This window comes from Sciurus carolinensis, chromosome 12 (assembly GCF_902686445.1).
Source record: "Sciurus carolinensis chromosome 12, mSciCar1.2, whole genome shotgun sequence".
In the NCBI taxonomy this organism is placed as follows: domain Eukaryota; kingdom Metazoa; phylum Chordata; class Mammalia; order Rodentia; family Sciuridae; genus Sciurus; species Sciurus carolinensis.
This window is the reverse complement of record NC_062224.1, coordinates 46,857,851-46,880,055: the sequence shown is the minus strand read 5'-3', so window position 1 is coordinate 46,880,055 and position 22,205 is coordinate 46,857,851. Positions and strand designations below refer to the sequence as shown.

Genomic DNA, 22,205 nt, shown 5'->3' with positions numbered 1-22,205 from the left:
TTCTTGGGGGCAGCCTGCTGCTACCATTCCACAGCCTTGATAGCAAAACATGTGACTATCTTCCAACTATGATCAACAGGACTTATTTTCCTTAAAATTGGCTAACACCGTGGTCCTGATTAAAGACCAATTTTTCAAAGGTGCTAACTTAAATTTGATTTCAAACACCAGCCACAGAAGCAGAGAAGTGCATGTTTCTTCTGGGTATAACATCTATGCCTCTCTGTTTGTTTTGTAGGTTTTATAATCGACCCACCTTAGCATGGTCCTCTCAACCCCAGATCGGTAACAACCAGGCCTATTGGAGAAGAGGAGGACAGGAGGTCAGTAGCTTGCTAGGTCCAAGGGACCAGCAAGACCTGGAGGTCAGAGGAATGGCCCAAGCGCACAGTATGCCCATCCATGTGAGGGAGGGTTCATGGGAAGTCGGAGGAAGGACAGAGGACGTGATGAAGAAGGCAGTTTGGGAAGAAGAGTTGAGGATGTCGGGTCCTGCCAAGTGGCAGAACGTAAGCCTGGAAAGCTGGAACCAGCCAAGGAAATTAGGGAAGCAGATGTCTGATGGTGATGGGGAGAAATTGTTTCAAGAACTGTACCCATTCATTCAAGGTGAACATGCGTTGACTCCTCAGAACAAAAAGAAGTCCAGGTCACTGCCTCGTGGTCTTTCCCCTGAAAGCCTGAGCTGCATGGAAATTCCCGTTCCATTAAATGATGGGCATTTACCAGATATCCCTACAACATCACTGTATCCTCCAAACTGTACACCACATTTGGAATCCACAAGGAACCCTGAGAAGGGTGGCTCCAAGGCCCCTTTCCCCCGACCTAAGTTTGGGAGACCCCTCAAGCCTCCATCATACGGCTCACACCAACAGACCCGAGGAGAGAACAGTGTCTTTCAGGGCAGCCAGCAAACTGACCCCCACAGTTCCTACTCAACCAAAACCAGTGACTCCAGGCATGAGCTCAGCGGGTCAGACTCTGGCTTGGAGCCTCCAGTTTATGTGCCTCCGCCTTCATACAGGTCACCCCCCCAGCACATCCCAAACCCCTACCTGGAAGATACAGCACCCAAACACGTGAGTGGTGGACATAGTCAACAGCAGCATCTGACTGAAAAGCCTGGGGTCGGTAGTTGTCCACGTCCTTCTGGTGTCCTCGCAACAGGGAATGAGTATGGCATGAGCCCAGGCTCTCCTCGAGGGTTCCCTCAATACCCCAGTCCTATCACTGCCTACGAAGGCTCTGTTCAGTACATCCCCTTTGATGATCCACGAATACGACATCTTAAGCTAGCTCATCCCATGGGCTTCTGTGAAGAAATGAAGCTTGATGACAGGACATATAACTCTGCTCCCATTACTGCCCAAGAGCCAGCTCACAGGAAAACGCAGTGTGATGGTGCCCTCCTGAATGCACAGGGTCCAACGCCTCTGTCGGAGAATGAGAGGAGCCTGGCCTTTGCCGATCCCAGCCCTCGGTGGCTGCGGGGCCAGCACCCTGCAGGTGGAGGAGATGGAAGCTTCCCTGACCAAAGAGTGCACAGTGTTATGAGAGAACAGTGGACTGGCGTAAGGGGTAGCCAGCATGGACCTGAGGAAGGCCAGGTTTCCTCCCCAGATCCACAGGGCGAAAGTACCTGGGAAATCCAAACTGAGCTCAGAAAGTTTGAAACTGGGATTCAGACCAAGAAAACTTCAAAGAAAAAAACGAATGAGACCATATTTTGTTTGGTTTCCATCCCAGTTAAATCAGAATCACATCTGCCAGATATAGATACGAACAACAATGACTTAAAACAGAGTGCTGATAAAAAGCACAGGGTTGATAAGAGCGCAGCTCTGCAGGAACAAAGTCTGCTGAGCACGTCTTCCACTGACCTGGAGCTGCAAGCTCTCACAGGAAGCATGGCCGGGAGAACAGAGTTCACAAAACAAGATCTGGGGGACCCAGAAGAAGACAAACAAACAAATGACCTCAGATTCATCCACCTTGCAAAACACAGAGAGTTCAAGTATTCTGGCTCATGGCCAGGGCATCAGTACAGAGATCAGCAAACTCAAACCAGTTTCTCTGAAGAACCCCAAAGATCCCAGCTCCTTCCTGATGAAAACCTGGGAGGGACCAGCAACATAGCATCAGCCCCAAAATCCTTAGACCCCCCTGCTTCCAAATCTCACATGAACACACCATTTGTGTCTGGTGTCCAAAAACAGAAGCCAGATGCTCATGACCTAAAAGGTCAAATGCCCCTCAGCCCATCCAGTAACAGTGCTTTCTCAAGGACTTCCTCATCCGTAAATCAGGCACCTGTGCCAAAAGCTGGCCAGAGTCAGCCCTGTTTGGTTGACCACGGACATGGAGCCCACCCTGTGCCTAAACCCGAGGTGGTGAAGGGGGAACCGACAGCAGGCCCCTGCAACAGTAGACAGCCATTTGGTCAGTTTCTCTTGAAACCAGTTAGTCGACGACCCTGGGATCTAATAAGTCAGTTAGAAAGTTTCAACAAGGAGCTTCAAGAAGAGGAAGAAAGCCGCAACAGCAGCAGTGAGGAAGGCGAGACTGAACAGCAGCAGGAGGACTGTGCTGACTCCAGACCCAGGAACCAGGGCTTCTATGAAAACAGCCAGCAGCACCCAAGAGTGTTGGTGCCAGAGGATCCAGGGTTTCAGCTGGGAAGAGTGAAAAGTAGACTTGAGAACTGGAGTGAGGAGCCAAAGCCTGGGCACCCCTGTGCCCATCCTCAATTCCCAGGCTCCTTGCAGGTAGAAGACAGTAGACTTGACCCTTATCACTTGGCAGATGGAAGCCTGATTACAAAAAAGCAAAGCCACGAGGTTGTGAATGGAATAAATGAGCTACCAGTCAGCCCAGGTCCTGTGAAAAGAATGATGTCTTCAAGACCAAGTGACTCAAAACTAGCACCTCTGTCCTATCTGGCTGAACCGAAAGAGCCACCAGAAAGTCTGAAACTCACCAATGCTCTAAGTTCTGTGCAACTGAACAAAGGGGTCCCTCCGAAGAATGATGGTGAAGAGAAGGGCACAGTCATTCCACTGTCCCTTTCTGTCAAAAACCGAGGCCTCTCAGCACCAGACTTACGGTCTGTGGGGCTCACAATGGGGCAAGAGCAGAGTGTCAGTAAGTTGGATAGATCTTTGGGCAAAGAAAGAGCAATAGAAATCCCCCAAGATGAGTCCCTGCAAGCAAGGGCAGAAAGGATTCTGGGCATTGAGGTGGCTGTGGAGTCCCTCCTGCCAGGCACCAGAGCAGGACACAGGCAGCCACCCAAGCCTGATGCAAGTGCCTGCAGCCCAGAGTCCCCCAGGGAAAAGTCACTACCCAGCTCAGTGCCATCAGATGCACCCCTGGTGACCGCTGATGCCTTCTATGGCAGGAGAAAGTGTGGCTGGACTGAAAGCCCCCTCTTTGTAGGGGAAAGAGCTCCCCAGACTTCTGAGCTCTTGAACGTGGACAGGGTCCTCACCAGCCAACCCACCTGCCCTGAACCTCAACCCAACCACTTGGAGTCCAAGTTCTTTGAGCCAAAGGATGTGGAGGCAAAACCACCCTTCAGGTCCACTTTGTTTCATTTTATAGAAAGGACCCCAAATGTGGCAGCCTCAGAAAAGAGGCTCAGAAGCCCTTCCAAAGCAATTGAAAGTTTACAAGAGAAACTGGCGTCCCCCCAGAGGAGGGCAGACCCTGACCGCTTGATGAGAATGAAAGAGGTGAGTTCCGTGTCTCGGATGAGGTGCCTGAGCTTCAGGAGCACAGACTCCACAGAGGAGGCCGAGGAACTGAAGGTCCCAAGGAACCAGGCCTGGCAGCCAGGAGGCCCTGTGTCCCTGAGCAGTGGGGACCAAGCATGGAGAGTGGGGCACCTGTCCTCCGCCTCCAAGGACGTCATCTCTCAGGAAGAAAATGGGCATTTGGCAGCTCAGAGGGAGAAGAACATGGATCAAGGCTTCTGGTGCCCAGGTGAGGAGTTAGGCAGCAGGGCCAGTGTTTGCTATTGATTTGGAATCCTAAGTTGATGAAAAAAATAAACAAACAGGTTGGTCAATGTTGTAAATCTGCATATTCAGAGAAAGTAGACCCTGTGGATCGTTTCATCAAAAGACTTCATTTTCAAAGGATTATCCAGAAACTTTCCTTAGAAATCAGGATCTTTGGTATATTTGAAATGATTATATCTTTATAGAAATTATCTGTGTAAAGCACTGTATAAAATTATCTATATAACCAACTTTCTGGGCCTCTTAACAAGGTGAAACAACAAAGCATCCAGCATTGGCCCAGACAACTTCATAAGTCTCCTTGGAGACCATAGCATCTTATCTCCTCCTAAAATAACAGGCTTTCACCTAAGCGTCTTCCCTGCTCTTCATTCTCTATTAAGAAAAGATACACCAGGTCGACCTGATCATCAGTCCCATCACGTTGTGTCCTACCCTTTGCACCTTCTGATACTCTTTGCTTTCTCCTTTTTCACCACATATGAAACTTTAAAATATTAAGATTTAGTAGGCTAAATGAACAGTTTTCACTTTCTCAGCACCCCACACCCCCTAAAATTCACCTACTCTCTTAGTTTGTTTTCTGTTGCTGTAACAATACCAAAGACCACGTTATTTATAAAGAAAAAAGGTTTATTTTGGCTCAGTTCTGAAGGCTGAGAAGTTTGAGATTGAGCAGCCGTACCTGACACGGGCCTCGTGCTACTTCATAACATGGTAGGAAAAAAGCAGGCCAAGCAGGCACCTGCAGAAGAGGCACGGGTATGTCAGAGAGGGAGGAGGTTCCAGGCTCACCTGTCACAACATGTTCTGGGAACAGCCGACCCACTCTCTGTATCACTCCTTCAAAGAGCAGTCACCTCTGAAAGGCCCCACCACTTTTCAGTATTTTACACCAGGGATCGGGCGCCACCGTGAGTTTTGATGAGGACAAGCCATATTCAAACCACAGCCACCCACCAGCTCTGTTTCCTAAATTCTAAGTTTTCATTGCTAAATCTCATGTGAAGCATCCTGCAGGTAGGTGTTCGAACCCCGTGTTGTGTTACCTTAATGTGTTTTTGTGGCCACCTGTGTTTCAGGGACCAGGCAGCTTCCCATTGCCAATAACCGTGCTTTTTTTTTTTTTTTTTTGCCTAAACTCGATTTCACCTTCTCATCTGTGACAAAAACAGACCCAGCAAATTCTTGGGATCTCTGGGCATTATCTTTAGAAACTGGGAATTAATCCTAGAAATGACTAGACGAGCAGTTGAAATAAATATCATAAGACCCCCATCTTAAAGCACAGTCTGGAAGGGACTTCAAAGCATTTAGTCCAGACCTTTTAGAGTGAGGGGAACCACCCATGAGTCGGGTGTGGGGGAGCTGACACCTTCTGAGCCGGTCCGTCTTCCCGAGCTGTGACAAATGGTTCTGCTGCCTTCCACCCCTACTTTCATTTTGTTTTAAATCTAAGAATTTAGAAGTATATGGGAAAGGGCAATTGTTCCAGCTAGAGAAATCTAGAAATTTTTATTTTAAAAAAACATGTGCGGGGCACTTTAAAAATCTTTCCAGAAATGCAGTATGATTTTTAGCCAATGTTGCTGTGTTCCTTATGCAAACTACATCGTTGATGTAATCTGTTCAGCATGGCTCTGCTGGAGCCTCTGACTTCACAAGCGGGCTGGACTTTTGCTGAAGAAGACAGTACTAAGAATGTGGAGTCTGTTACGTAGGTGGAAAAGGTATACATGGCCTGTATTGGAATTGATTGGTTTAAAGTGACGGGCAAAATTGTTTGTACAATGGGATGTTTTGAAGTATATATGCATTCTAGAATCACTAGATCAAGCTAATTAGCCAATGTGTTACCTCACATAGTTACCATTTTTGTGGTGGTAACAATGTTAAATCCACTTATTTTGCATTTTTCAAGAATACAACATACTGTTATTAACCATAGTCACCAGGCTGTATAATAGACCTCTTGACCTGCTCCCTAGCTATAATTTTGTATACTTTGACCAACATTTTTTTATTCCCCTCCAAACACCCCAACCTCTGGTAATGAATATTCTACTTTTCTCTTCTATGAGATGAACTTATTATTATTATATGTGAGTGAAGTTACTCAGTATTTTCCTTTCTGTGCCTGGCTTATTTCACTTAACATAATGTCCTCCAGATTCACCCATGTTGTTACAAATGACAGAATTCTGTTTCTTTTTTATGGCTGAATAGTATTTCATTGTGTATGTATACCACATTTTCTTTATTCATTGACAGACACTTAGATTGATTTCATACCTTGGTTGTTGTGCACATAATGTTCCAATTGAACATGGGGAGTGTAGATGGCTCTTCAACATACCGATTTCCTTTCCTTTGGATATATGCCCAGTAGTGTGACTGCTGGATCTTAGGGTAGTTCTGCTTTTAATACTGTTAAAGACCTTGCTTACTCTTCCATTATAGCTTCTCTAATCTACATTCCTACCAGCAGCATATATGGGTTCCCTTTTTTCCACATTCCTACTAACACCTGGTATCATTTGTCTATTGAGAATAGCCATTCTAACAGGAGTGAAGTGATATCTCATTGTGGTTTTGATTTGCATTTGCCTGATGGTTAGTGATGTTGAGCATTTTTCATATACATATAAAACCATTTGTGTGTCATATTTTGGGAAATATCTATTCAGATCCTTTTTAAAAATCAGAGTCATTTCTTGCTATTGAGTTGAGTCCTCAATTTTGTATATTTGCCTCTTATCAAGCATATTGTTTGCAAATGCTTTGTCTCATTCTGCAGGTTGTCTCCTTACTTTGTCATTTCCTTGGCTGTGCAGAAGCTTTTTAATTTGTTAGAATCCCATTCATCTATTTTGCTTTTGTTGCCTGTGCTTTTGAGGTCATATCCAAAAAGATCATTGCCCAAACCAACATCATTGTCCCTGTTTTCTCCCACTTGTTTCATGCTTTGGGGTCTTACTTGTAAGTCTTTAGTCCATTTAAACTGATTTTTGTATATGGTGAGACATATACATTTCATTTTCCTGTATGGGGGATATCTAGTTTTTTCCAGCACCATTTATCTAAGAGACTATCCTCCCCCAATTGTTTGTTCTTAACACTTTTGTTAAAAAAAAAAAAAAAAAATTAGTTGCCTATAAATGTGTGGATTTACTTCTGGGTTCTCCAATCTGTTCCATTTGTCTGTGTGTCCATTTCTATGCCCTTGCCACACTGTTTTGGTTACTATAACATTTTAATGTATTTTGATGCCCAGTTGTGTGATGCCTTTACCTTCAAGATCGCTTTGGCTATTCAGGGTTTTTTGAGGGTCCATACAAATTTTAGAGTGTTTTTTTTTCAATTTATATGAAGAAACATTGGTATTTTGATCAGGGATTGCAATGAATCTGTAGATTGCTTTGGGTAACATGGACATTTTTACAATGCCTGTTCTTCTAATCCACATCTGTAAGATATCATTCCATTTATTTGTGTCTTCAATTTCTTTTGTCAGTGTTCTGCAGTTTTCATTGTTGATGTCTTTCACCTCCTTGGTTAAATTTATTTGTTTTTTATAGCTATTATGAGATTATTTCCTTGATTTCTTTTTCAGATAGTTTGCTATCAATGTAAAGAAACTACTGATTTTTGTATGTTAATATATCCTGCAGCTTTATCAAATTCATTTATGAGATCTTAACTGTTTTTGATAGAATCTTTTGAATTTTCTGTGTATATGATGACACTATCTTCAAACAGGTATGATTTCTTCCTTTTCAATTTGGGTTCCTTTTATTTTTTCCTCTTGCCTAATTGCTCTGGCCAGGATTCCTCATACCGTGCTGAATAGAAGTGGTGAAAGTGGGCATCCTTGTATATTTCAGGTCTTAGGGAAAAAAGTTAGTCTTCCGATCTTTTGTACTTCTGTGGTCTAAGTTGTAACATCTCCTTTTTCATCTCTGATTTTATTTATTTGTGTCTTTTCCCCTTTTTTCCTAGTCTAGATAAGATTGTCCGTTTTGTTTATCTTTTTTAAAAAAACAACTGTTCATTTCATTGATCAGTCTTCTGGGGTTGTTGTGGGCTTCAGCGTGATTCTTTTCCAAAAACAAAACAAAACAAAACAAAAACACCTCCATTTGATTTCAAGTGCTATTTAAAACTTGATATAGACTTCTAAAGCAAGATTCCTCATTTATAAAATCTGGATGATTTTCAGTCCTACCTCTTCCTAAGAATTGTAAGGATTTTTATTTTTAGGGTTTTTTTAATTTGTTCTTTTTAGATATACATGACAATAGAGTGTATTTTGACATATTATACATACATGGAGCATAACTTATTCTAATAAGGATCCCATTCTTGTGGTTGTACATGATGTAGAGTTTCACTGTTGTGTATTCATATATGAACAGAGGAAAGTTACCTCTGACATTCTACTGTCTTTCCTATTCCCATCCCCTCTCCCTTCCTTCCCTTCCCTTCATTCCCCTTTGTCTAATCCACTAAAATTCTATTCTTATCTCTGCCTCCCTTATTGTGGGTTAGCATCTGCATTTTAGAGAGAATATTCAGCTTTTTGTTTTCTGAGACATATTTCATTTAGGATGATCATCTCTAGATCCATCTGTTCATTGGCAAAGTCATAGTCGTTTTTTTTATGACTGAGTTATCTTCCCTTGTGTATATATACCACATTTTCTGTATCCATTCATCTGTTGAAGGGCACCTAGGTTGGTTCCATAGCTTAGCTATTGTGAATTGAGCTGCTATAAACATTGATGTGGCTGCATCACTGTAGTATGCTGATTTTAAGTCCTTTGAGTATAAGCTGAGTAGTGGGATAACTGGGTCAAATGATGGTTCCATTTTATGTTTGTGGAAGAATCTCCATACTGCTTTCCATAGTAGTTGCACCAATTTGTAATTCATCAGTAATGTATGAATGTACCTTTTTCCACATTTATTGTTACTTGTGTTCTTGATAATTGCCATTCTGACTGGAGTGAGATGGAATCTCAGTGTAGTTTCAATTTGCATGTCTCTACTAGAAATGTTGGGCATTTTTTCATATATTTGTTGACCATTCATATTTGTTCTGTGAAGTGCCTGTTCAGTTCCTTTACCCATTTATTGATTGGGTTATTTGTCTTTTTGGTGTTAAGTTTTTTGAGTTCTTTACATATCCTGGAGATTAATTCTCTATCTGAAGTGCAGGTGACAAAGATTTTCTCTCATTCTGTAGGCTCTCTCTTCATGCTTTTGATTGTTTCCTTTGCTGTGAAGAAACTTTTTAGTTTGATACCATCCCATTTATTGATTTTTTATTTTACCTCTTTCTCTTTTGGAGTCATACAGAAGAATTCAGTTCATAAGCTGACATGATAGAAAGTTGGGCTTACATGTTCTATTAGGTGCAGGGTCTCTGGTCTACTTCCTAGGTCCTTGGTCCACTTTGAGTTGAATTTTGTTCAGGATAAGAGATAGGGGTTAAATTTCATTCTGCTACATATGGATTTCCAGTCTTCCCAGCACCATTTGTTAAAGAGGCTGTCTTTTCTCCAGTGTATGTTTATGTAGGTTTGTCTGTGGATTACTTTGGCTGTTCTAGGCCTTTTATTTTTCCAAATAAATTTCATGACTGCTTTTTCTATGAAGAACTTCATTGGAATTTTAACAGGAATTGCATTGAATCTGTATAATGCTTTTGGTAGTATGACCATTTTGACAATATTAATTCTGCCTATCAAGAACATGGGAGACCTTTCTATCTTCCAGGGTCTAAGGTGTTCTTCAATTTCTTTCTTTAGTGTTCTGTAGTTTTCATTGTAGAGGTCTATCACCTCTTTTGTTAGATTGATTCCCAAGAATTTTATTTTTTTTGAGATTATAATATTCGAATGGGATAGTTTTCCTATTACTCTTTCAGTTGATTCATCACTGATGTATAGGAACGCAATTGATTTGTGGGTGTTAATTTTATATCTTGCTACTTTGCTGAATTCATTTATGAATTCTAGAAATTTTGTGCTGGAGTTTTTGTGACTTATATATAGAATCATGTCATCCACAAATAGGGATAGTTTGAGTTCTTTTCCTATTCTTATCCCTTTAATTTCTTTTTTCGAACTAATTGCTCTGGCTAGAGTTTCAAGGACTATATTGAATAGAAGTGGTGAAAGAGTGCATCCCTTTCTTCTTCCAAGTTTTAGAGGGAATACTTTTAATTTTTCTGCATTTAGAATGATGCTGGCCTTGGGTGTAATGTATATAGCTTTTACAGTGTTGAAGTATATTCATATTATCTATCTCTAGTTTTTCTAGTGTTTTGAATGTGAATGGATGCTGTATTTTGTCAAATGCTTTTTCTGCATCTGTTGAGATAATGATATGATTCTTGTATTTAGGTCCATTGATGTGGTGAATTATGTTTATTGATTTCTGTATGTTGAACCAACTATGCATCCCTGGGATGAATCCCACTTGATCATGGTGCATTATCTTTTCATTTGTTTTTGTATGCAATTTGCTAGTATTTTATTAAGAATCTTTGCATTTGTGTTCATTAGGGATATGTCTGAAGTTTTCTTTCCTCAATGTTTCTTTGTCTGGCTTTGGTATCAGGGTGATACTACCTTCATAGTATGAATTTGAAAGGCCTTTTATTTTTCTATTTCATAGAATAATTTGAGGAGGATTCGTGTTAGTTCTTCTTTGAAGATCTGGTAGATATTGACTGAGAATTCATTTGGTCCTCCTGGGCTTTTCTTTCCTGGTAGGCTTTTGATGGGATCTTCAATTTCATTGCATGAAATAGATCTGTTTAAATCTTCTGTGTCTTCCTGATTGAATTTGGGTAGGTCTTATGTCTCTAGAAATTTGTTGATGTCTTCAGTATTTTCTATTTTATTAGAGTATAAATTTCCAAAATACTTTCTGATTATCATCTGTATTTCAGTAGCATCCATGGTGACATTTCCTTTTTCATCATGAATTTTAGTAATTTGTGTTTTCTCTCCCTTCATTAGCTTGGCTAAGAGTCTATTGATTTTATTCATTTTTTCAAAGAACTAACTTTTTGTTTCATCAGTTTTTTGAATTTTTGGGGGGGGGTTTTGTTTGTTTTGAGTTTATTGATTTTGGCTCTGACTTTAATTATTTCCTGTCTTCTGCTTTTGGTATTGACTTCTTTTTTTTTTTTTCCCCTAGGACTTTGAGATGTAATGTTAGGTTATTTGGTGACTTTCTGTTCATTTAATGAATGAGCTCAATGCAATGAATTTTCCTCACAGAACTGACCTCATAGTGTCCCAGAGATTTCAGTGTGTTGTGTCACTATTCTTACTTACCTCTATTTTTTTTTATTTCATCTCTAATTTCTGTGATCTATTGATCATTCAATAGTGTATTATTTAGTCTCCAGGTCTTAGAGTAGCTTCTATTTTTTATTTTATCATTTATTTCTAGTTTCATTCTATTATGATCTAATAGAAAGCAAGGTATTTTCTCTATTGTTTGTATTTGCTAACAGTTGCTTTGTGGCCTAAAATATGGTCTATTTTATTTTATTTAAAAAAATTTTAAATTTGTTCTAATAAGTTATACATTACAGTAGAGTGTATTTTGATACATCATATATCAATGGAGTATGGCTTCTCATTCTTCTGGTTGTACATGAGGTAGCATTACACAGCTCCTGTAATGCACATAGGGTAATAATGTCTGATTCATTCTACTATCATTTTTACCCCATATGCCATGCCCTCCCTTTATTTCCCTCTGTCTAATCCAAAGTACCTCTGTTCTTCCCTAGCCCCCACTCCCTTATTGTGAATTAGCATCCACACATCAGAGAAAACATTTGGTCTTTGGGATTGACTTATTTCACTTAGCATGATATTCTCAAGTTCCATCCTTTTACTGATAAATATCATAATTTAATTCTTATTTAAGACTGAATAATATTCCACTGTGTTTATGTACCACAATTTCTTTATCCATTCACTTATTGAAGGGCTCCTACGTTGATTACATAACTTAGCTATTGTGAATTGAGCTGCTATGAACATTGATGTGTTCCCATCATTATAGTATGTTTATTTTAAGTCCTTTGGGTATAAACTGAGACATGGAATAGCAGGGTCAAATGGTGGTTCCATTCCAAGATTTCTAAGGAATTTCCATAGTGGTTGCACTAATTTGCAGTTCCACCAGAAATGTATGAGTGTACCTTTTTTCCCCACATCCTTGCCAACATTTATTGTTGCTTGTATTCTCGATAATTGCCATTCTGACTGGAGTGAGATGAATTTTCAGTGTAGTTTTGATTTGCATTTTTCTACTTGCTATAGATGTTGAACATTTTTCCATACATTTGTTGATCAATGTATTTCTTTATCTGTGAAGTGTCTGTTCCATTCTTTACCCATTTATTGATTGGGTTATTTTTCTTTTTAGTGTTAAGATTTTTGAGTTCTTTTTAGAAGATATGGTCTATTTTAGAGAAGGATCTGTGCTGAGAAGAAAGTATATGCAGTTATTGAAGTATGAAAATTCTGTATACGTCTGTTAAGTCTAAATTATTAATTGTATTTTATAGTTCTATTGTGTCTATTCAGTTTTTTTGGTTTTTTTTTTTTTTTTTTTGAGGATCTATTCAGTGATGAGAGAGCATGTTAAAGTCATCCAATATTGTTGTGTTATGGTCTCTTTGATTCTTGAAATTGATAAGGGTTTTTATGATATGTAGATGCTCCATTGTTTGGGGCATAAATATTTACAATTGTTATGTTTTGTTGATGTGTATTTCCCCTAAGCAGTATGAAATGTCTGTCTTTGTCCCTTCTGATTAATTTTGACTTGAAGTTCACTTCAGTTTTTCTTATGTGAAAGTTGAAACCCCTGCTCATTTATGAGATACATGTGAATGGTATGTTTTTTCCCATCCTTTTACCTTCAGTCTGTGGTTTCTTTGCCTTTAAGGTGAGTCTCTTGAAGACAGCATTTTGTTGGGTTTTGTTTTTTAATCCACTCTGCCAGTCTGGATCTTTTGATTGGTGAGTTTAGGCCATTTATATTCATTGTTGTTATTGAGAAATGATTTTTATTTTCTGTCTTTTTTATTTATTTCTGGGTTTTAATTTGAATTAGATTCTCCTTGGATCAATTTTTTTTATAGTGTAGTTCCTCCCTTTGCTGGTTTTCAATTTTATTTTTCATTTCTTCTTCATATTTTATTACATATTTTTTTTGTGCAGGCTTTCTAGTTGTGAATTCTTTAACTTTTGTTGATATGGAAGGTTTGATTTCATCTTCACTTCTGAAGCTTCATTATGTTGGGTATAGTATTATCAGTTGGCATCCATTTTGTTTCAGAGGTTGGTATATATTTTTGCAAGACCTCCTAGCTTTGAGAGTCTGGGTTGAAAAATCAGCTGAGATCTGGTTTCCCTCTAAATGTGACCTATCTTTTTTCTCTGGCAGCCTTTAAAATTCTATCCTTATTCCATTTATTAGGCATTTTCATAATAATGTGCCCTGGTGTGGATCTGTTGTAATTTTGTATATTTGAGGTCCTATAAGCTTTCTGTTGATTCTCCATTTCATTCTTAAGGTTTGGGAAATTTTCTAACATTATTTCATTGAAAAAATTGTGCATTCCTTTGGTTTGTATTTTTAAGTCTTCTTCTATCCTGATAAATCTTATATTTGGTCTTTTCATGTTATTCCATGTTTTTTGGAAGTTCTGCTCATAGTCTCTTAACTTCTCTTCTCCATGGTCAACTTTATTTTCAAGAATATACATTTGGCTTTCATTGCCTGAAACTCTGTCTTCCAAGTGGTCTAGTCTGCTGGTGATGCTTTTCATTTAATTTTTATTTGGTTTACTTATTCCTTCCTTTTGGGGATTTCTGCTTGATTTTTTATCAGAATCTTTACCTCTCTGATTTTACTCCTGATTGTCCTTTTACCTCACAGATTAACTATAAACATTCTAAACTCCTTCTCTGGCTTTTCTTTTACTGTGGTGTCAATGGATTCTATTATTGAAGCATTTTGGTTTGTTTGAGGCAGTTTGTTCCCTTCTTTTTTCATGTTGTTTGTGCCCATCTAACAGTATGGATCTGAGGCATTTGACTTTCTACCCTGTGGACTTATGGTGTCCCTGAAAGTTTCTAACACCTCACCATTTAGTGGAAGACAAATAACAACAACCAGTGCAAATCCCATACAGCATTAAATCAAATAGTTCCTGCTATGCCATCTACAATGTTAATTGTCACAATAAACAGAAATGATGTGATCAGTTAGGGCCTGCAGTAAAAACAGTTAAGTTTGCAAAAGGCTTTACAATATCCAATCGTGAACAGGGAGAGAATAGAAATGATGTAGAATATGATGATTAGGAGGGAGGAGAGAAAATTTAAAAATTAAAGAGTGAAAGAGAGAACAATAGAAATTGACTGTTAGCAGAAGAAAAGAAAGATAAGGGAAACAGATAAGTGAGAGAAAAATATATAAAATAAAAATTTTAAAAAATGCTAAACAAAACCAAAATATACTAATCAAACATCCTAGTCCTCAAATTACTGATCCAGGAAAAATAACAGCCTTCAAAACATGCGAGAAATAAGAAAAAAGTAACAAATATGAATACGTATAATTGCCCATGAAAAAAAGAAATAAAAAATAGAAATTTAAAAACCTCTTAGTGTAAAGTTAAAGAATTGTTTCTGTTGGAATCCAAAAGATTCTTGACTTCCCTTCTCAGCAGTGTCAGGTGGGGTGGGGTGGGGTGGAGTGTGAGGTCTGCTGCACCCTCAGGGTGGGGCCACTGGAGTGTTCTGAGAGGAAATCCTGTAGGCGGGGCCCCTGGAGGTGGAATTCAGGCTTAAGTGGGCTCCAGCTTCTTCATTGACTGGTGACTGGTCTGAGGATTTGAAGTCAGCAGCGGTTTGCACTGGGAGACCACGCTCCAGGGATCTCCCCTGGGCACCACTCATGTGGTGGTGGAGGCCATCCTCAGTCCCCTCTATCACCTGCACCTGTGTTTTTTTGTCTCTCCTGTTCAGTCTGCAAACTCAATCACTCCAGCCCCCACCCTTTGGAATTCTTGGTGGGGCATGTCTCTCCCAGCTGGTCCTGCAAGGGGGATGCAGTGAGCTGGCTGGGTTTCCACAACCTTTAAACCCCTATCCACGTTTAATTTTCTTCTGATCACTTAGGAACATTCTGTGTCATGCAGTGTGGGTTTGCCAGGACTGTATTTTGGGCCAAGCTCAGGTTTGCCATAAATCGGCTCCCCTAGTTGCTGGCCCCCAACTCTGTGTCTGCAAAATGGTTCTTTCCTCTCCTCCATGGGCAGCCAAGAGAGATGAGGCATCTTTCCTGCAAAAGGTATTGTGCAGCACACTTTCCAGGGTATTCCAGCAGTGTCTTTAATCTCTGAACTCTTCATCCCTAGACACGTCTGTGGCCTCTAAAAAATGTGGGTTCCTTTAATTTCCTTATCCTTTCACTTTGCTTTGGAGGGACAACTCTGGCTGGTGCCTCCACTGGTGCTGGGGACTTCTTATTTTATTATGTCCAGTCCTCTGTGTCCCTGATCTGCTTCGAATATCCCGTACTAAATTCCCAGTAAAGTCCCCCTTTTCTTTTTTACCCACTTTGCTGAGAAGCTGCCTGTCTGCTTTCTTGGTTTCTTGCCACAGAGCAGCCTGGAAAGCCACCACCTCTACTCCACCATCATTTCCTGGCACTCCAATTGTAAGGATTTTAAAGTAAGACAAATCCTATTAAAACAAAATTCCAGTTTGTGAATGTTTCTGTTTGTTTATGGACACATATTTTATAACAAAATTCCCAGTTCAATAAATTAACACTCCTTTAATTTTCAGCTTGGCAGTTTTCCATGTAAGTAGGGTCTAGTGTACATCTGGAAATGTGCAAGTGAGGCAGATTTTATCTGTAGCCAGCTGTTAAGAACACCTCCTCATGACATTGTTTTCTTTATTCTTTTTAATTTTTCTGTGGTGCTAGGGATTGCACCTAGAGTCTCAGGTGTGCTATGTGTATGCTCTACTGCTGAGGTGCACACCCAGTCCTTGCTTTCTTGCTTATTTTTTTAAATCATAGTCACTAAAAAGTAGAAATTTTAAATATCTTTTTCTTTTCTCCATCAGATAGGCAAAACTCTTTAGGCAGATACTCATCTTGACGGCCACCTCTGGCAGCCTTGAGTCCCTGGAGAGCAGGCGGGCTTCAGAGTGGTCTATCATGCTTGCTGCTGCTCAGGTGGTCCTCTGAGGGCCTTTCATGTGAAGGTGATTCAGCTTCAATGTCCCAAACCAGTCATTTTGAGGGAAACAATGATCATATCATTGAAGTAAAACTCTTGGCACACCTGACACCACTCATTGGTTTCAAATTAGAATAGATCTGTGTAGCTATGCTACTAAGAAGATCTTGGACATTGTTTTCCTTTTTATGTATTTCACCATTTTAAACAGAGGAATCCTCATCTCCATCACTGCCCCTAAGACCTCAGTATGCTGGAACCCCTCTCAGTGGTTCTGCTTTGGTCCTAAATCCACAGCACATGAAAATTCAGATTCTGTTCTGGAACTGTAAAATAAGATTGTACTCTGTGTACCTGTAGCCGCTCCCTCCACATGCACGTGCTTCTTGAACCTTATTTATGTGTTGTGTTGTATTACTTGTTGTATTATAAAGTGTCTTTGTTTCAGGTTAAACAAATGGTCTTTCCAGTGTCTTTTGGGCTCTGGCTTAAGAAATCAGCAACTTAAAACTAATTGAGGACACAGAATCCTGTCTCTTCTTGATGGCTTATGTTCCAGCTCAGAAGTATAATCACAGAGCCTGCTGGTTCCATCAGCCTCTGTGACATGCCGTGTTACTATGAGTACAAGAGAAGGCTGGGAGAGGCTATCTGCTATAGACCCAAAGTGGAGGGAAATCAGGGAAGGTCTGATGAAGCCAGATGACACCATTAGGCGGCTAGATGTTAGCACATCTTCAAAGGCAATAGCTTTCAGGCTGTTAATGCATGGAATAACTACTAAGGCATATCTTTGTGGATTGTCATCAGCTAAAATAGAGCCCCAGGAAGCAAGATTCTAAATGCTCTCTGTTTTGGTTTTCCATCACTGTGATAATCACCTTTAGAAAAGGAGAGATTTACTTCTGCTTACAGTTTCAGAGATTTCAGTCTATGGCAGGTTGGTTCTGTTGCTTTGGAGCCTGTGGTGAGACAACACATCATGGCTATCATTGCATAGCAAAGCTTTTACCTGGAGTCCCAATATCCCCTTCAAGGGCTCACTCCCAACGATCTAAATTTCATTTTACTAGGCTCCACCTTCTAAAGGTGACATCACCTTCCAGTAGAGCCACAGTCTAGCCACCAAGCCTTGAGCACATGGGCCTAGGGGTACACTTTTTAAAACCATAGCACCAGGTAACCACCCTATCTTCAAGATCCAGGCTCTCCAGTGTAGTAGTAGCCCCTTGTCCTGTTGAGTGACTAAGCACATGAAATGTGACTCATTCAAATTGAAATGTGTGCTGTAAGCATGAAATATACCCCAGGACTTCAAGACTTAATACCAAAAAAGACTATCTTAATAATTTATATTTAATTTACATGTTATAATAATATTTTGGATGTATTTGGTGAAATAAAGTATTATTAAAGTTAATTTTACCTGTTTCCTTTTATTTGTTTGAATGTAGCTACTATAACATTTAAAACAACATTATGTGGCTCACATCATATTTTTGTTGAACCTAGACTGCCCATGAGCTGAAGAAAGAGCCCATTATTTTAGAGAGTTCTTTTCATGGCTCCATATCAGGGTCCTTAGTTTCACTTTGGTCACTGTGGATGCCCAACCTCCCTGAGACCTCCCACTACCCCCTTTCCACATTATCAGCCATTAATGACAACCTGTCTCATTCTCGGTGGACTCTCTGCTCATAGGCCCCTTTCCAAATTGGCACACCATGAGGCTGATTGAGCACAAAGAATTTAATGCTCAGCTGCGACCGACTTCTGTGGGCACAAGGGTGTTGCTAAGTGGAAAACGTCAGATGGTGCCAACTCGTGTGGACTCCACTTCCTTTCAGCCAGGTTAGCCCTGGGGCAGTTAATCATGTCTGAGCAGGAGTAGCCTTCTGTTCCTAAGTGCAAAGACTGTCCCTTCCAGTTTATGACATCTGCTCAGAGTGCTCCCAATGCTGTCTTAGTTGTCACCCTTGTGGTACTTAGCATATCATAAATATGTGGTATCAAGTGGAAAAGGTGCAAGAAGGACACGGTAAAACATTTTGCTGCTAGAGAAGTTGGAAGCTGTGTGGTCTTCGTAGCACACAGTTCTCCAGATGGATTTCAGAAAAGATTGTTCTGTGATTGTTTTCCTGAGTGACAAATTGTATCATCCTTCCAGACTGCTTTTTCAATTTAATCACCTTTTGCACTGTGTAGAGCCTTGCTTTTTTTCTTTTTTCCTTTTTCTTTTCTGGCTTTGTTGAGGTATGATTGACAAGTAAAACTTGTATATATTTAAGGTATACAGTATTTATACACACACACACACACACACACACACGCACATTGTGGAATGAGTACTACATTCAAGCCAATTAACATCTGTCACCTCATCTGGTTAGGAATTTTTAGTGTATGGTGAAAACCCTACACTAGATCTACACTATTGTGGATTTCCAACATACAGTACAGCATTACTAACTATACCTGCACTGGTCATATTCTTTGACCAGCATAACATTTTCCCTGACCCCAGCTCTTGGTAACCATCATTCTGTTCTCTGTTACTAAGAGTTTAACTTTTTTAAAATTGAGATCATGTAGTATTTGTCTTCCTGTGTCAGGTTTGTTTCCCTTACCATGATAACCTCAAGGTTCATCCATGTTGCTAATGATAGGGTTCCTTCTTTTTTAAGGCTTAATAATACTCCATTGTGTGTGAGAGAGAAAGATGTTTTTTTTTAATCCACACATCTTTCGATGGACACTTAACTTGTTTCCATGTCTTGGCTATTGTGCATAGTGCTGCACTGAACGCAGGTGTGCGGGTATCTCTTTGACATTCTGATTTCCTTTCCTTTGTGCCTGTATCCAGTAATGAGATTGCTGGATCATATGTAGTTCTATTATTAACTTTTTGAGGAATCTCTAATGTTTTAATGACTATACCACTCATAGCTGGCCATACAGTCTGGATTTTAGGATCCCCAGGCCTTCATGGGATAGCATTTGATTAAAAAGATGTGTATTCTAAAGCAAGGTTTCATAGAGCTGTAATTTACAAAAAAATTTTAAAAGGATTAGAAAAGAAAAAGTATCCTCTGTAGCATCAGTCAAGGGCATTCTGCTGGTTAAGAAACTGCACATACCGTTAATTCTATTCCACTATGTGAAACAGGAAGGAGTCATCAAAATATTAAGCAATTCACATTTTCCCATCTGTTTGAGTAATGATCATACATGTTCCTTAAAACAATGTATTTTTGTTTCTTAATGAAAATAAGATTGTTGAAGTATCTAAAGATGAATTTTGTACTCGTGGATTTTGCTCTCTCCACAAATTTTATTTATAGGCTGAGGATTTTTAATCCTCAAAAAAATACTAGTTTAACATACCACTAATTTTATTTCTTCTTCCTTTTTCTTTTCTCCTTTTTTTCTTTTATAGATTCATATGACCCTAGCAGAGTGGAGAGGGTGTGAATTTCTAGTGAAGCCTGGGACCACCTTCGTCTGCTGATTGATAATTCTCTGATTTAGTCCATCTGCCCATCTTGCCCAAGCAGAAGCTGGCACCTGCTGGTTTTTAGTGTACTGATTCCTCCTTCACCACTGTCAGTAGGAAATTTGTCATTCGTACAGAATTGCTTGTGGAAATAAAGCAATAGTCTGTTGAAACCATCTCTTTTTATAGCATGAAGATCTATTGCCTCTACGTAGAAAAGAGTTTTCACACAAAATCTCTTTCCTGATGAATTTGGCCAAGCTGGTGAATAGTTTGGTGTTAATCTGGTTCTATGTGAAAATGTAGACATGGACGATGTAATGAATGATTTTGAAAGGACCATGAATGTCATTTCTCCTCTGAATCTCCACAGCCTGTGATCCACACTCACGATAAGGGGTTTGGGATACAGGCTTTTGCCCAGTGTTTGGGCACTTCCAGTAGCGGGTAAATGTGAATGAATATATATGATCCATTTCTAATCAATTTGGTTTTCTGCTGCTGGAAGTAACTTTACTTGTAAGTAACTTGCCATCAGAGGATAAAAGCAATATCTTTTAAGTTTCTAAAAGATAACGTTTGTACTGTAATATACTAAAAGCATTATTTATCTGGCAATGAAATACTTTGGTTGTTTGCAAACATGCCATGGTCTGCTTTGCACTCAGTATTATCTATTTTTATTTTCTGTATGGATGTTTAGAAATTCTTTATATGAAAAATAATTGCTGGTTTAAAATAGACCATTTTAACAAAGTAACTATATTTCTTTTTACAAAATTACTATTTTTCTATGATGTAAACAGTTGTTAGGTGGCAGATTTTTAAGGAAGTATTATTTTATTTAAGAGTCTATCCCTTTGTGTAAGAGGAACCCGGAGAGGGTCTGCTCTTGCTTTAAAGAATATATCCCTGACCCATTCTTAACTCTGCTTCTATTTTATTTTAGAAAATGTCAATATAAACATATCACAGGGTTAATAAACTTCCACTTAATTTTTTGTGCAAATGTAGCTATAAGGTTATATTTGAAAATATCCCTCTGCATCAAACCAGCCTACTTCTTTGCAGCAATTTTTACTGCCATATCAATGAATATTACCAAAAAACATACTTTTATCTTTGTGGGGCTCTGCCCTGACAACATACCTTCCTCCTCTTCTCCTGTCTCTTTAAAGAAATGTGTATTTTTATTTAGAATGATAATGAATTAGTCTCACATATTTTTAAAAAGTGCTTGGAGATATTACAAAAGTATTATAAGGCCTATATATTCTATTGTGTTAATATTGTATTAACCTGCACAAAATGTATGCATTTTTATGCATTTGTTCCTTCTAAGTAAGGTATTGTTAGCTAACATTTTCTAGATGGGTTCATATTTTTTCCCTTCTTTCCCTTTTCATGATTTTTTGTTCTTTCTTTATTATTTTGTTGTTGTTATTGTTGAGAAACCACCTCATCTATGTTTTAGACTTTTTTATTCCTAAAATGTGAACCATTGGCTGGTCTGTCCTTTGACCCTAAAGTGATGGACTGGGTTTTGTGGCCTGCTCGTATTTGTACATATGATTTTATTTGATAAGAACCTCATGTATTTGGACCATAGCAGGCGAAACAGAATCTCAGTCTAACTACACTTACCTGCAGTCTTGGTTCCCACCTATTCCACATCATCATCTCTTTCCAGAGCTTGGTGCTTATGAGAAGGTGAAGGAGACTCCAGTTTTAACAGTAGCTATGAGACAGGCCCAGTCTCTTCCGAGGAAAAATCTGGTGGGGAAGAGGTCAGTCACTTCGTAAGATTTGTGAATCATTCAAGTCATCTGATAGAACTAAATGACGGCTGAGCCACGTGGAGGTCTCTGTACTTGCCTCATTAAAAGTAAATGAAAGAAGGTACATGCACATGTACCTACAGGCACACACCAATGTATGCATATGTACATAGGCATTTCATATACATAAGCTCTGTTTTGACTTCTTAAATTTCATTGATACCAACTCAAAACTTCTTTTAACAAAAATAATTAAAATTTTAGCTCATACCTCAAGAGAAAAGGGAAGGATCCTCAAGGAAAGAAAAAAAAAAGTCTTGCCTTATATATGTCTCAGTGCTCTTCTGTTTTTGTTTTATTCTAAATTGCTGTATCATATTTTTCTGGAACCATTCTGCATTTAGTGAAAATTATAATATTTATATTTTTTACCTTAATTTTTCTGGATTCAAGCCTTATGTAAATCTTTTGAGGGAGTGGTTTTAAAATTATTAACTTGAAAATTTGACTTTTAAACTTTCATATTCAGAGGTAAATAACAGTTTCTAATCAAAAATAGATTTCCCAGAGATTTTAAAATTAATACTAATACTTCCATTACTTCTCCTTCTCAT

The 22,205-nt window shown here is 39.2% G+C and overlaps 1 protein-coding gene across 1 annotated transcript in view; it reads left to right on the top strand.

Moving 5' to 3' along the window:
• Jcad (junctional cadherin 5 associated) overlaps positions 1 to 21,980 on the top strand; it is a 52,062-nt gene extending 30,082 nt beyond the window's left edge. Inside the window, exons 3-4 of the mRNA XM_047520619.1 lie at positions 239 to 3,984; positions 19,757 to 21,980. Coding sequence (XP_047376575.1) covers positions 239 to 3,984; positions 19,757 to 19,791 — 3,781 coding nt within the window. The 3' untranslated portion in view covers positions 19,792 to 21,980. The remainder of the gene's footprint in view (positions 1 to 238; positions 3,985 to 19,756) is intronic.
• The last annotated feature ends 225 nt before the right edge of the window (positions 21,981 to 22,205 follow it).